Here is an 11993-nt window from a genome sequence, read left to right as displayed (position 1 = left end):
CTATTTAAGCTCTGCCCGTTCATTCACTCCCTGCCGGATCATCGACTCACATGCCCTCTGTTTTTGGACTCTGTTTTTCTCCTCCTCTGGATTTCCCTCATTTGGACTCAGCAGTTCTTTTGGATTCTTGCTAGCCCTGTTTTTGTCCCCCAGCCAGTAGCTCCAGTCTCATCTCCGTTCACCCCAGATTTCCTGAGCCTACTTCTTCCCTTCCCTTCTTCTTTCCTGAACCCCTTCTGTTCAGTTCCCCCATTTTGTAAGTACCCCTTCTTTGCTTAGTTTTGTTTGTTCTAGTTTAGTGATCTTCTGTTCTCGAATTCTTAGTGTTTGTTAGTGGTTTGGTTTAGTCTTGTTTCTCCCCAGTTCAGTTTTCCATTTATGTATTGTTTTTGTTCCCTGATAAAATAAAAGCCTTTCTATAAATCACATTTCCGCCAGTCTCTCAATGTCTGCGCCTGGGTTCTCCAGCGCCCCCCGTAACAGAACCTTGACTTTTTTTCCTCACTGCTCCTTCAAATCTCTTCACATTGTATTATACTATTCACAGATATTTAGGAATTCTGATACCCTTCTTGAGGTCCACCCTTCTCCACTCTTCATTCCAGTCCAGTCCTGTCTTCATTATTTGGAACATTGAATTAGAACGTGTTCAACGTTTTCCAATCTCTACCATCTCTCTTGTATAAAGTTCAGGTGATTTATACCAAATTCTAAGTGATTTGTGTAATGTGTTCATTAAAGATAACAATATGAACTTGGTACCTTGAATATTTCCAGCAATTGAATCTTTGCAGGCTGCACAGTGGCGTGGTGGTTAGCACTTTCGCCTTGCAGCGAGAAGGTCCCTGGTTCGCGTCCCGGCTTTCCCGGGATCTTTCTGCATGGAGTTTGCATGTTCTCCCTGTGCATGCGTGGGTTTTCTCCGGGTACTCCGGCTTCCTCCCACAGTCCAAAAATATGCTGAGGTTAATTGATTACTCTAAATTGCCCGTAGGTGTGAATGTGAGAGTGCTTGTTTGTCTATATATGTAGCCCTGCGACAGACTGGCGACCTGTCTAGGGTGTCCCCTGCCTTCGCCTGAGTCAGGTGGGATAGGCTCCAGCCCCCCCCCCCGCGACCCTAATGAGGATTAAGCGGTGTATAGATAATGGATGGATGGATGGATGGATGAATCTTTGCAATATCCCTACAGAGGATCAACACCATACACTCCACACCAGTGGGTGGCGGTAATGTAGAACTTAACTGTCTGCTAAACGCCGATAAACCTGAGAGAAGAACAAGTGGAGCTGTGTGGTGTGGCCTATGGAGCAGCCCAGACGGAGAGGTGCGGAACATCTCAACGTCCAGAAGGTAAGCATGGCTCTCCACCAGCTGCTACTGTTCTTACCGTCCTATGTTGTGTTTGTGAATTCTCCATCGTATAGGTGTGGTTAGTGTTTAGCTGGAGAAAGACTAGGTTTAACTCAGTTCGCTAACCACTAGCAACAGCCGGGTGGTGTTTTGTAGCTTCAGCTGGAATTCCAGCAGGAACACCGTGCGGCCTGAAACGTGGCTGCAGCCCGGTGTGAGCTGGAAGTATGGGCTGTCAACCACATGAAGCACCTTCAACTTAACACCAACAGGATGGGCCTCAAGTGAACTCAATGCTTTATTTACGTCTTAATTTCTAGTATCGAATGGGTTTAGCTGATTAGAATCATAGCAGTAATACTTCTTCCTGGCTTTTAGCATAAAATAATAATTCAGTTCAGTTTTCTTTATGTTGGGCCAATTCCCAACATGTCATTTTAAGGTATTATACATTGTAAGGTCAGGACCGTACAAAATTGTTGAGAGCAACTGAATAAATCCAAGTGACTCCCCGTCAGCAGCTCCTTGTTGACAGTAGAAGGGACAAAACCACCCCTTTAACAGTAAGAGACCTGCAGCACAACCAGGCTAAGGCAAGGTGGACATTTGCCTCGACTGGTTGGGGTGAGGGTAAAGGGAGAGAGAAAACAGAAAAATAAGGCAGGTGAGGTCAGTAACATCTGATCAAAAATCTGAAGCTCCTTTCTGTTTTTAGAAACTAGGAAATGCACATGAGCCTGCAGTCTGAGAGCTGTGTGCTCCACTGGGATAATGTGGTGCTGTAAGGTCTTTAACATATGGTGGACATTAAGAACTTTTATGTGAGGAGAAGGATTTTATTTCTATTCTGACTTTTTCAGGGAGCCAATGAGGAGATGGTAATATGGAAGGAATGTGATCTCTTTTGCTGTTTTTATTATTATTGGCAGTAGTAATAGTATCATTGCTATTGTTATTTGATCTGAACTTTTAAATAGATTTGTCATGACATGGTTATGTTGCAGTATGAAACCATCATTATTAACAATGAGTCAACTAAAACTTGATCAGTTATACTATGAATTTGTTCAGTTGGTCGAGAGTTAGCAAGCCAGAGGGCAAGGTCAGTTCATTTTATTAAACGAACTAAAACAATCCTATTTACTTGACATCCAATATAGCAGGCTTTAGCAATGAATATGCATTTATGCTGAGATTGGTTATGCTAGTGGTTCAGCTGGTGATAACTGCAACATTTTGGCCCTGGTTGGGAGCAGTGTTAAACTGTTATTTCTAAACTTGGGTTTCTGTTCATTACTTGAAGTGTGGTAAACTGGCTGGACATAAGAAAAACACGTATGGGCAGAGGTTTGTACCCCCCTGAAACTAAACTGGAATGATTTAGATTTGAATTTTTACATCTCAACTTGAATAATTTAAACAAAATTAGAATTTCAGTCACATAATTTGAATTTGTATTTAAGTGTAAACTGTATTCTTCAATTTAATCCTCAAAATTCAACTCTACATTCGGTTTTCGCAATTCAAATTCCATGCATGAAGTTCATATTTGTCACACATCACCGAGAAAAAGTAATCGAGCACAGATTCACAGAGCTCGATCAGTCAGTCGACATCTGCAGTATATAAACACAGAGGACATGTCTCCTTCTCCTCCTCCTACTGTACAAAGCGAACCTTAAAATCTCCAGAATACAGTCGGTGGATCCCTGATATGGAGGCCTGCACCTGGCACGGAATCACCATTTCAATTTTTTTAGGGAAGTTAAGTTTGTGTTCTGTAACTTGATCCCTTATTAGCTAGCTACCCAAGACAGCAAGCAGGCTGACATGAGCATTTTTACGTTTTATTTGAGATAATAATGGTCATCTGAATTAATTCAGCTGTCTAAAGTAATGGATCTTCTGTGCTTGAACTGGAATTAAAAACCAGCACTGGAGTCCAGACATTAGTTCTGCGTCACTGACTGAAGGATTTTAAGAAGAGAGGTGAGCTACAGACAGTTCTGATGAGAAACGGTGAAAGAATAATCATCTGATCTGTCCAATCAGATGTCAGTGTTGCTGTAATCTGATTACTGGGTGTTTATACTTTAAGAGCAATAGGCTTGACTTTAATTCAGCTCCCTGCAAAAGGCTGAATTACTGAATATCAGAAGTCAAAGCACTCTATTACAATATTGTACTACAGGATTCACACACTACTGGGTATATCTAGTCACTTGAGCTGTGCGGGGATGTGTTAAGTAAATATGATTGAAATGTTGGACTTCATTATCACTATAACTATGTTTACTGCTAACTGTTGAAACTCACCTCTTTAGTTTTTTCCTAACCTGATGGTACTCAACTCAAATTAAACAGAAAAGCAACAAATCATTTTATTTCTAAGCTGAAACCAAATGATGTTTAGAAAGTGCACCTATTAAAGGTATAGCAATTAAGATGCGTGGTGAGATTTTTCAACTTTTTTTGTATGAGTTGGTGTATGTGAAGTATAGAATTTCTGCTCGTTGTTCAGTTTCTATCATCTTAGAGAAGCAGTGGCATCACAGTTCACCGTCTTTCACAGACACCATGAGTAGAAATAAATATGGCAATTCGATTAGAAAACACTTAAAAATAGCATAAAAATAAATGAGCAAGAGAATATTTCTTTTTGTTTTTTTTCTACAAATGTATTCAAAAATTATTTTCCTTTGTTCCGTTGTTTTAAAATGTTTTAATATTACACATTAGAAATATTTAAATATTTTTATTCAGCACATGAGTTTGGAATATTACAACTGAATTGGTTGAAAGAGGGAGCTAAAATAAATATATTTGGTAATAATAGCTGGGGAAAAGTTGCACATGAATAGTGGTAATACACGGTGCTGTCTGTCTCTCCTAGTATGGCTAGCATGGAGCAGGTGGCAGCAATAGGACAGATTCTGGTGGACCCTGGACAGGACCTGACCCAGCGGTTCAGAGCTTTATTCACCCTGAGAAACCTGGGAGGTAAATATCCACAAAACACTGACACATCCATGACCATGTTGAGTTTTTCAGAACAAGCATAGTAACATTAGTGTTTACAATTCATATTGTCTTATTTACATAAACTCTGTTCCTGATACTGTGTTGGCTTTCATTTTAATCCCTTAATAGATTCATTAGTTCACAGTTGAACAATGCAAGTTTTCTTTAATATATTTGAGCTATATATTTGGCTAATTGTGTTAATGTTGCTTTCACTCCGTACGGTACTAAGTTTGATAGTTAATTTAGCTTGATGTACAGTGTGGAGCATTTCATGCTTTCATTCTTGCTTTGTTATTGTAATAATATGTGGGGTTAGTTGGTGTTTTGCATTCAAAACTATTAAGTCATTTACATCTAGCAGCGTGCTGTCAGAGTTCTGTTTTTCCATAAATGTTGCAGCATAGGACAAAAGCGGCACCTTAAGGCTCGACTGAAGTTTGCTGCTGATCACATGGACAAAGATAAGACCTTCTGGAGGAAAGTTCTGTGGTCAGATGAAACAAAAATCGAGCTGTTTGGCCACAGTGCCCAGCAATATGTTTGGAGGAGAAAAGGTGAGGCCTTTAACCCCAAGAACACCATGCCTACTGTCAAGCTGTGGGGCTGTTTTGCTGCCAATGGAACTGGTGCTTTACAGAGAGTAAATGGGATAATGAAGAAAGAGGATTACCTTCAAATTCTTCAAGATAACCTAAAATCATCAGCCTGAAGGTTGGGTCTTGGGCGCAGTTGGGTGTTCCAACAGGACAATGACCCCAAACACACATCAAAAGTGGTAATGGAATGGCTAAATTAGGCTAGAATTAAGGTTTTAGAATGGCCTTCCTAAAGTCCTGACTTAAACCCCATTGAGAACATGTGGACAATGCTGAAGAAACAAGTCCATGTCAGAAAGCCAACAAATTTAACTGAACTGCACCAATTCTGTCAAGAGGAGTGGTCAAAGATTCAACCAGAAGCTTGCCAGAAGCTTGTGGATGGCTACCAAAAGCGCCTAATTGAAGTGAAAATGGCCAAGGGACATGTAACCAAATATTAGCATTGCTGTATGTATATTTTTGACCCAGCAGATTTGGTCACTTTTTCTGTTAACCCATAATAAAGTCATAAAAGAACCAAACTTCATCAATGTTTTTTGTGACAAAGAAGTATCTGTTCCAATCACCCTATCAGAGAAAAATCAGAGTTGTAGAAATAACTGGAAACTCAAGAGAGCCATGACATTATGTTCTTTACAAGTGTATGTAAACTTTTGACCACAACTGTAGTTGTGTTTTAACCCTTCCTACTTAAGGTTTAGCAGGGCCAATTCAAAACTTGAGCTAAGCCAGTCAGATGCTGGCCAACAGCAAAAATAATATCAGCAGTGTTTCTTGTTACACTCACTGACATAAAATTACCTCATTTTAAAATTGGACTTGTTCTGGTTATATATTACATTTGCAATAACTTACAGCTAAAGTACTGAGCAAAACTTTACATACATTTGTGAAGTCTTGAGTTTCAAGTAACTCCTACAACTCTGTATTTGCTATGATGGAATAATTGAAACACATGGATCTTTGTCACAAAAACGATCATGCATATTGATTCTTTCGTAGATCTATTACAGGTCTTCTGGAAATATGACAGAATCTGCTGGATCAAAAATATACGAACAGTATTTCTAATATTTGGTCCTTTGGCCATTTTCACCTCCACTGGGTACTTTTGATATTCGTCTACAAGCTTCTGGTTAACTTCTAGTTGTGTCTTTGACCACTCCTTTTGACAGAGTTGGTACAGTCAGACTTACTTTGTTAGCTTTGTGACAGACTTGTTTCTTCAGCACAGTCCACGGGTTCTCAATGGGGTTTTAGTCAAGACTTTGGGAAGGCCAGTCTAAAACCTTAATTCTAGCCTAAGTTAGGCATTTGTTTACAACGTTTCTTGTGTGTTTGGGGTCATTGTCTTGTTGGAACACCCAGCTACATCAAAGACCCAACCTTCTGCCTGATGATTTTAGGTTTTCCTGAAGAATGTGAAGGTAATCCTCTTCCTTTATTATTCAATTTATTTGTGTGAAGCTCCAGTTCCACTGGCAGCAATACAGCCCCAGAGCATAATACTGCTACCACCATGCTTGATAGGCGGTTTGGTGTTCTTGGGGTTAAATGCTTCAACTTCTCTCCTCCAAACATTTTTCTGATCTTTGTGGCGAAATTGCTAATTTTGTGTTTCATCTGACCACAGAACTTTCCTCCAGAAGGCATTTTCTTTGACCATGTGATCCACAGCAAACTTTAGTCAACGCTTTAGGTGTCACTTTAAGAGGAAGGTCTTCCTTCTAGCACGACACCCTCTACATCCATGATGATGTAAAACACACTTGACTGGGGACACTGATTCCTGTGTTCCAGCAGCTTCTAATTCATTGTAGACCTGTTTTTGGGGGATTATTGGTTGACTCTTCACCATCCCGACCAGTTGTCTCTCAGTAGCAGGTGATAGTTTGGGTTTTCTTCCTGTGCAGTGATGCAACTGTGTAATGTACTTTGTAATTACAGAGAATTATTGGCATAGATGATTTTGGGATCTGTAGCTGCTTTGAAATGGCTCCAAGTGACTGTCCTGACTTGTTCAAGTTAATGATTTGCTTCTTCGGATCTTTACTCTAGTACTCAGACTTTCGCCCTGCCGTGTTTGTGGCTGAATCTAATGATTGTTTCAACTGGGCCCTATTTAAATTAATTCAGAAGTCAGCAACTGTAGTCAATTGTCATCAGTCACAAGAAGATACGAGTTCATGCTACTAAGAAAATTTGGTTAACAACTTTCTGCATCACCAAAAGTGATAACTACAGTTGTTATTTGACCAAGTAAAATTTGCAATATTTCCAGAGGATCTATAGTATACCGTGCGTGCATGCGTGTGTCAAACACGTTTCAGGCATTCCATTACAGAAAAATAGAGTTGTGGAATAATTGGAAAGTCAAGACTGCCATGAAATCCACAGTCTTTACAAGTTTATGTAAACCTTTGTTCATGACTGTGTAGCATGTTTTCAGATGTTCCCCCCAAAAATAATTCTTCTAGATTAAAGCTTTAGAAAGTCTGTCATGTCTTGCACTGTGTTAACTTGAACTTGAACTGTAATGTGTGTGTCAGGTCCTGAAGCTATTGAATGGATCAGCAAGGCCTTCAGTGATGAATCAGCCCTGTTGAAGCATGAATTGGCCTACTGCCTGGGACAGATGCAGGACCGACGGGCGATTCCAACTTTGACAGCTGTTCTGAGAGACACACAGCAGGAACCGATGGTCAGGCATGAAGCAGGTAAATATGTGCTGAGGCAGTATGGGGATGAAAAGGGTCAGCTCACTACCAAACACACATACACTGAAGGAGCACATTATTAGTATCACTTTACTAATGCAGACTGCCAACAAGCTGTACAGTTTAATACTTGTAAAGGAAGAAGCTGTTATTTAAACCAGTAATGTTGAGGTGCCAATAGAGGGCACTCAAAGACCACAAATGAGTACCTCAGCCCTTTTGTATCTAGTAGCCTGATTTGTCTTCGTCCCATGAAACACAAAAACTGCAAGCAGCAGTACTTGAGGCCAAAAAATGGACTTGTTTTTAATGAACCCTGCACTAGCTTGAATAATTAAACTACTCAGGATACAAACGCAGATGAGAACTACAGCAACAGTGCTGTACCTGTCTGACATTCTGTGTCTCTGTAGGGGAGGCCCTGGGAGCAATTGGTGATTCTGTGGTTCTGGACCTTCTGAAAGAGTACAGTCAAGATCCTGTGATAGAGGTAGGAGCGTGACTACAACATAGAAGATACGCAAACAGTGCACCATATTCTCATTGTAACCCCATTTTAAAAGATATGCAAAGGAACACTATAAATTGTGCTTGTATTTTTGTTCAAGTAATTTTAAAGGATTATATTTATTTTAGGATACGTAAAGTTGGAATCCTTTATTCCTTTGTATACTGACAGTAGTGATTAATTGTAGATAAAGTTCAAGTCAATATAACCTCAATATAACTTTGCTGAAAGCTAATAGAGTGTGGCATTCTGTTGCGGGGGTGTATATATATATATATATATATATATATATATATATATATATATATATATATATATATATATATATATATATATATATATATATATACACACACACGCACACATACATATTCACTTTGTATATGTACAAAGTTATTCGGGGGGCACGGAAGTTTTTTGTTCTCCGAAGGGGGACCTGGCAGAAAAAGTCTGAGTACCACTGCTCTGTGTATCTTTGTCACATATAAATAAAAGCTCCACTACCTCAATAGAAAATAGATGAAAAATTTGGGATAGAGCAAGAGGTGTTAGCATAAAACCGCAACAACTTATCTCTGTATGTCATAGTGGGTTTTGACAGTCATTAAGGCACTAGAAGCCTGATACGGCAAGAAAATAAATCTGAGAGAAGCCCATGAGACGAGGCCAATGTGTCTCCCATGTGGTTGGTTGGGTTGTGACTGTGCTTCAGTCTCGACTCCTCATACCATGGAGAAAGACACATCAGAAAATTTGAAACAATATGTGTGTATCAGGCAAAAAAACCCAATATTAAATCTCTGCAGGTTGCAGAGACTTGCCAGTTGGCTGTTCGTCGGCTTGAATGGCTGCAGAGTGGAGGAGAGAAACAGTTGGAGGATGCAGATAAGAACCCGTACTGCTCTGTAGACCCAGCCCCTCCAGCAGCACGGAAGGACGTGTCAGAGCTGCGCTCCACACTGTTGGATCAAAGTCTGCCACTCTTTGAACGCTACCGTGCCATGTTTGCTCTGCGTAACCTGGGTACTGAGGAGGCTGTGCTGGCACTGGGAGATGGTAGGCTATGACACGTAACAGTTTATTAAATCACTGCATCACTGCAGTCATTAAAAAGCCAAACTCTAATTTAAGATCTGGTAACTTTTGGTCTTTTTTATGTTTTGACTTCAGTTTTTGATTTAGTTATCCGTGAATTGAATTGCAATCAGTGATCAAAAAGATTCAGTTCATGGTAAACATGGAGCATATGTGCATGCAACATATGCAGGCGCTAACTGGTGTACGTATGGATGCCATGAGAAACTGAGTTACCAGCATCAAAATCCTTGATACACGTGTTTTTTTGACCAGTGATGGGTGACAATTATGATTTCTGCATGGCTCACATAGTTTTGTTTTTTTTTTTATTTTTATACTCACAGACACCTGTCAGATTGCACCTTGGTTTTATTCAGTAATCTGATTGTGAAACTGTTTCAGTGGAAAGAAACAAGTTTGATCATTTCTGCTGAATTTTTTTATATTTCACATAGGGTCAGGCCAATTTTACATTGTTGACAATCTTTATTCAACATTATCTGATTTTTCAGAGGAATTGTGGAGGTCTTGTCATAAAGAGATGCTATAATTTAACATTTAATTTCACAGTTTCAGTCACTGATAACTAGAATGCCCCGATCCATCCTATCAAAAGCTTGGTTCTGTCTCATGTTTCATTACCTGCAGGCTTTTCAGGCTGATATTGTGGCGGTCCGTAATGTCATTCAGCTGCCTCTCTGGAGCCACTTGTCTGGACGGTCTCCAACTCAACAGTCTTGAGCTGACAATAGTCCTTTTTCTGTTCTCGGAGAGATTCACTTTGAGCTGGAGGGCCAAAGCAATTAGAACCTGCAGGAGGTTGAGAACTGTTTCATGTGCTGCTATACCAATCTCACCTAGACTGCAGAGCAGAACAAGGATGCCATTGATTCTGTCCGTGAAGAGATTGTACACTACTGCAGTGGAGTTGGAGGTGAGACTAGTTACACATTAGCGAGTCAGCTAAATAACATCAAGGACTACCACAACAGCAGGCAAACCAGCAGGGACGAAAACAAAGAATGGAGCAAGCTGGGACTGGCTGGTTAAATCACTACTTCAGGGCAAAATTGGTGAGTAAAATTAAATTGTTGATGCTGAAGTAAAAAAAACATCTTTGTCTCCAGGCCTGAAGTGCTCGAGTGCTCTGTTCCGTCACGAGATCGGCTACGTCCTGGGTCAGATGCAGCACCCTGCAGCAGTCCCTGCCCTGCGTTCAGTTTTGGAACTTTCCGACGAGAACCCCATGGTCCGGCATGAAGCAGCTGAGGCTCTTGGCTCCATTGGCAAAGACGAGTGTCTTGATGTGCTAAAGCATTACTGTGGAGACCAAGAACGTGTTGTCAAGGAGAGCTGTGAGGTTGCTCTTGACATGCTGGAGTATGAAAACAGTGGCCAGTTCCAGTATGCAGATGGTCTCGTCAGGTTACAGGGTTAAATGTCAAAACTGAAAGGTCTTTTTCTCTTTAAGACATTTATGTCTGTATAATTCCTTGTGCAGCTGAGAAAGCCACAGAAAATTAGCTTTGTTTCAATAAAACTTTTGCATCCCATGGGATGATACCTTGCATTATGGAAAATATTCATACTCACATACCACATAAATCAAAAACTGAATTGTTAAAGCCCAAACTATACATTGTAGGGGGACAAGAGGAAGCAGAGCCCTTGGTGTCGTTTCTCTCTCAAAAATACAACTGCATTCAAATACATACAATAAACAGTGTATGTATCTGTGGGACTTTGAAAAGCTCATGGTTGACTTTACAACTTTGAGGTTTTATTTTTCAATGAATTTTTTCCATTTCACATAATTCTTCTCTATATGAGTTTTGTGGAAGTTACTGAATCTCCATTTTGCTCACACTCTGTTTAGCCTTGGGCTCAACCAATGCTATGATGTTGAGCTTGAAGGCTCTTTATTTGATGGCATGGTTCTTTCTTTTTACTTTTTGTTTTTTGAGCTGTATCATCACACAGTCCTGTAGAATGGAGAAGAAACCATGCTAGATGGACTGATTCTGATCCACAATACACTTGTGTATGCCAGCTCAATGTCAATAACTAGTTACCGTATATAAGCCAAAGATGTATCACCTTCTTTTTTGTGGGTTTAGAGTATGTCTGAAAATCCAAACTATGATACTCTATAGTGAGTAGTACAAAGATTAAGGTAGGGCGTCAGTCTCTTGTGCTTTTCTGGTTGCTTTGTTCCTAGATTGCTGTGAAACAGGATCTATTTTTAATGATAGCAAAGTGTATGCTGTATGTCACATTAAAACAATGTTGCATTTATGTTGTCTGTAGCTTCAGTTTCACTATAACCTTTTAATCACTTGAGCCTTACAGCTAAAGTTCTCTGGACTGCATTTTTTCTCACTTTATTTGCACATCTGTTAACTGATGCTTTTTCTACCTTGGGCAACTATTTTTGTTTTCACAGTTAATGTTTTTGGACTTATACTTTGAGACAGGTGGCACAGTAGAGGACGAACCTGAAAAAAATGAGTGGAGTACTATTACAGAACACAAGTGCTTTCATATAGGATATCATTGTTTACTGAATGGTTTGTGTAAGGGTCATTCAAGAACTGGAGGACATTTGGACTTCAGAATTTTTGAAAAATGTCTTCTTTATTTTTTTACAATTTTCTGCTCCATATTGATCAGTATTAGGTAATAAACTATCAAAGGCTTGATTGGCTCAGCTTACA

At 39.8% G+C, this 11993-nt stretch overlaps 1 protein-coding gene across 1 annotated transcript; it reads left to right on the top strand.

The window, feature by feature from the left end:
- The first annotated feature begins 1215 nt into the window (after positions 1-1215).
- On the top strand, positions 1216-11993 carry dohh (deoxyhypusine hydroxylase/monooxygenase). Its single transcript, XM_023263397.3, has 6 exons — positions 1216-1354; positions 4248-4354; positions 7527-7694; positions 8108-8184; positions 9009-9258; positions 10407-11993. Exons 2-6 carry the CDS (start codon positions 4249-4251, stop codon positions 10715-10717), a joined length of 912 nt encoding a protein of 303 aa, XP_023119165.1. The 5' UTR covers positions 1216-1354; position 4248; the 3' UTR covers positions 10718-11993.

The sequence above is a fragment of the Amphiprion ocellaris genome, chromosome 2 (genome assembly GCF_022539595.1).
Source record: "Amphiprion ocellaris isolate individual 3 ecotype Okinawa chromosome 2, ASM2253959v1, whole genome shotgun sequence".
NCBI lineage: Eukaryota > Metazoa > Chordata > Actinopteri > Pomacentridae > Amphiprion > Amphiprion ocellaris.
This window is presented reverse-complemented; position numbering and strand designations above follow the sequence as displayed.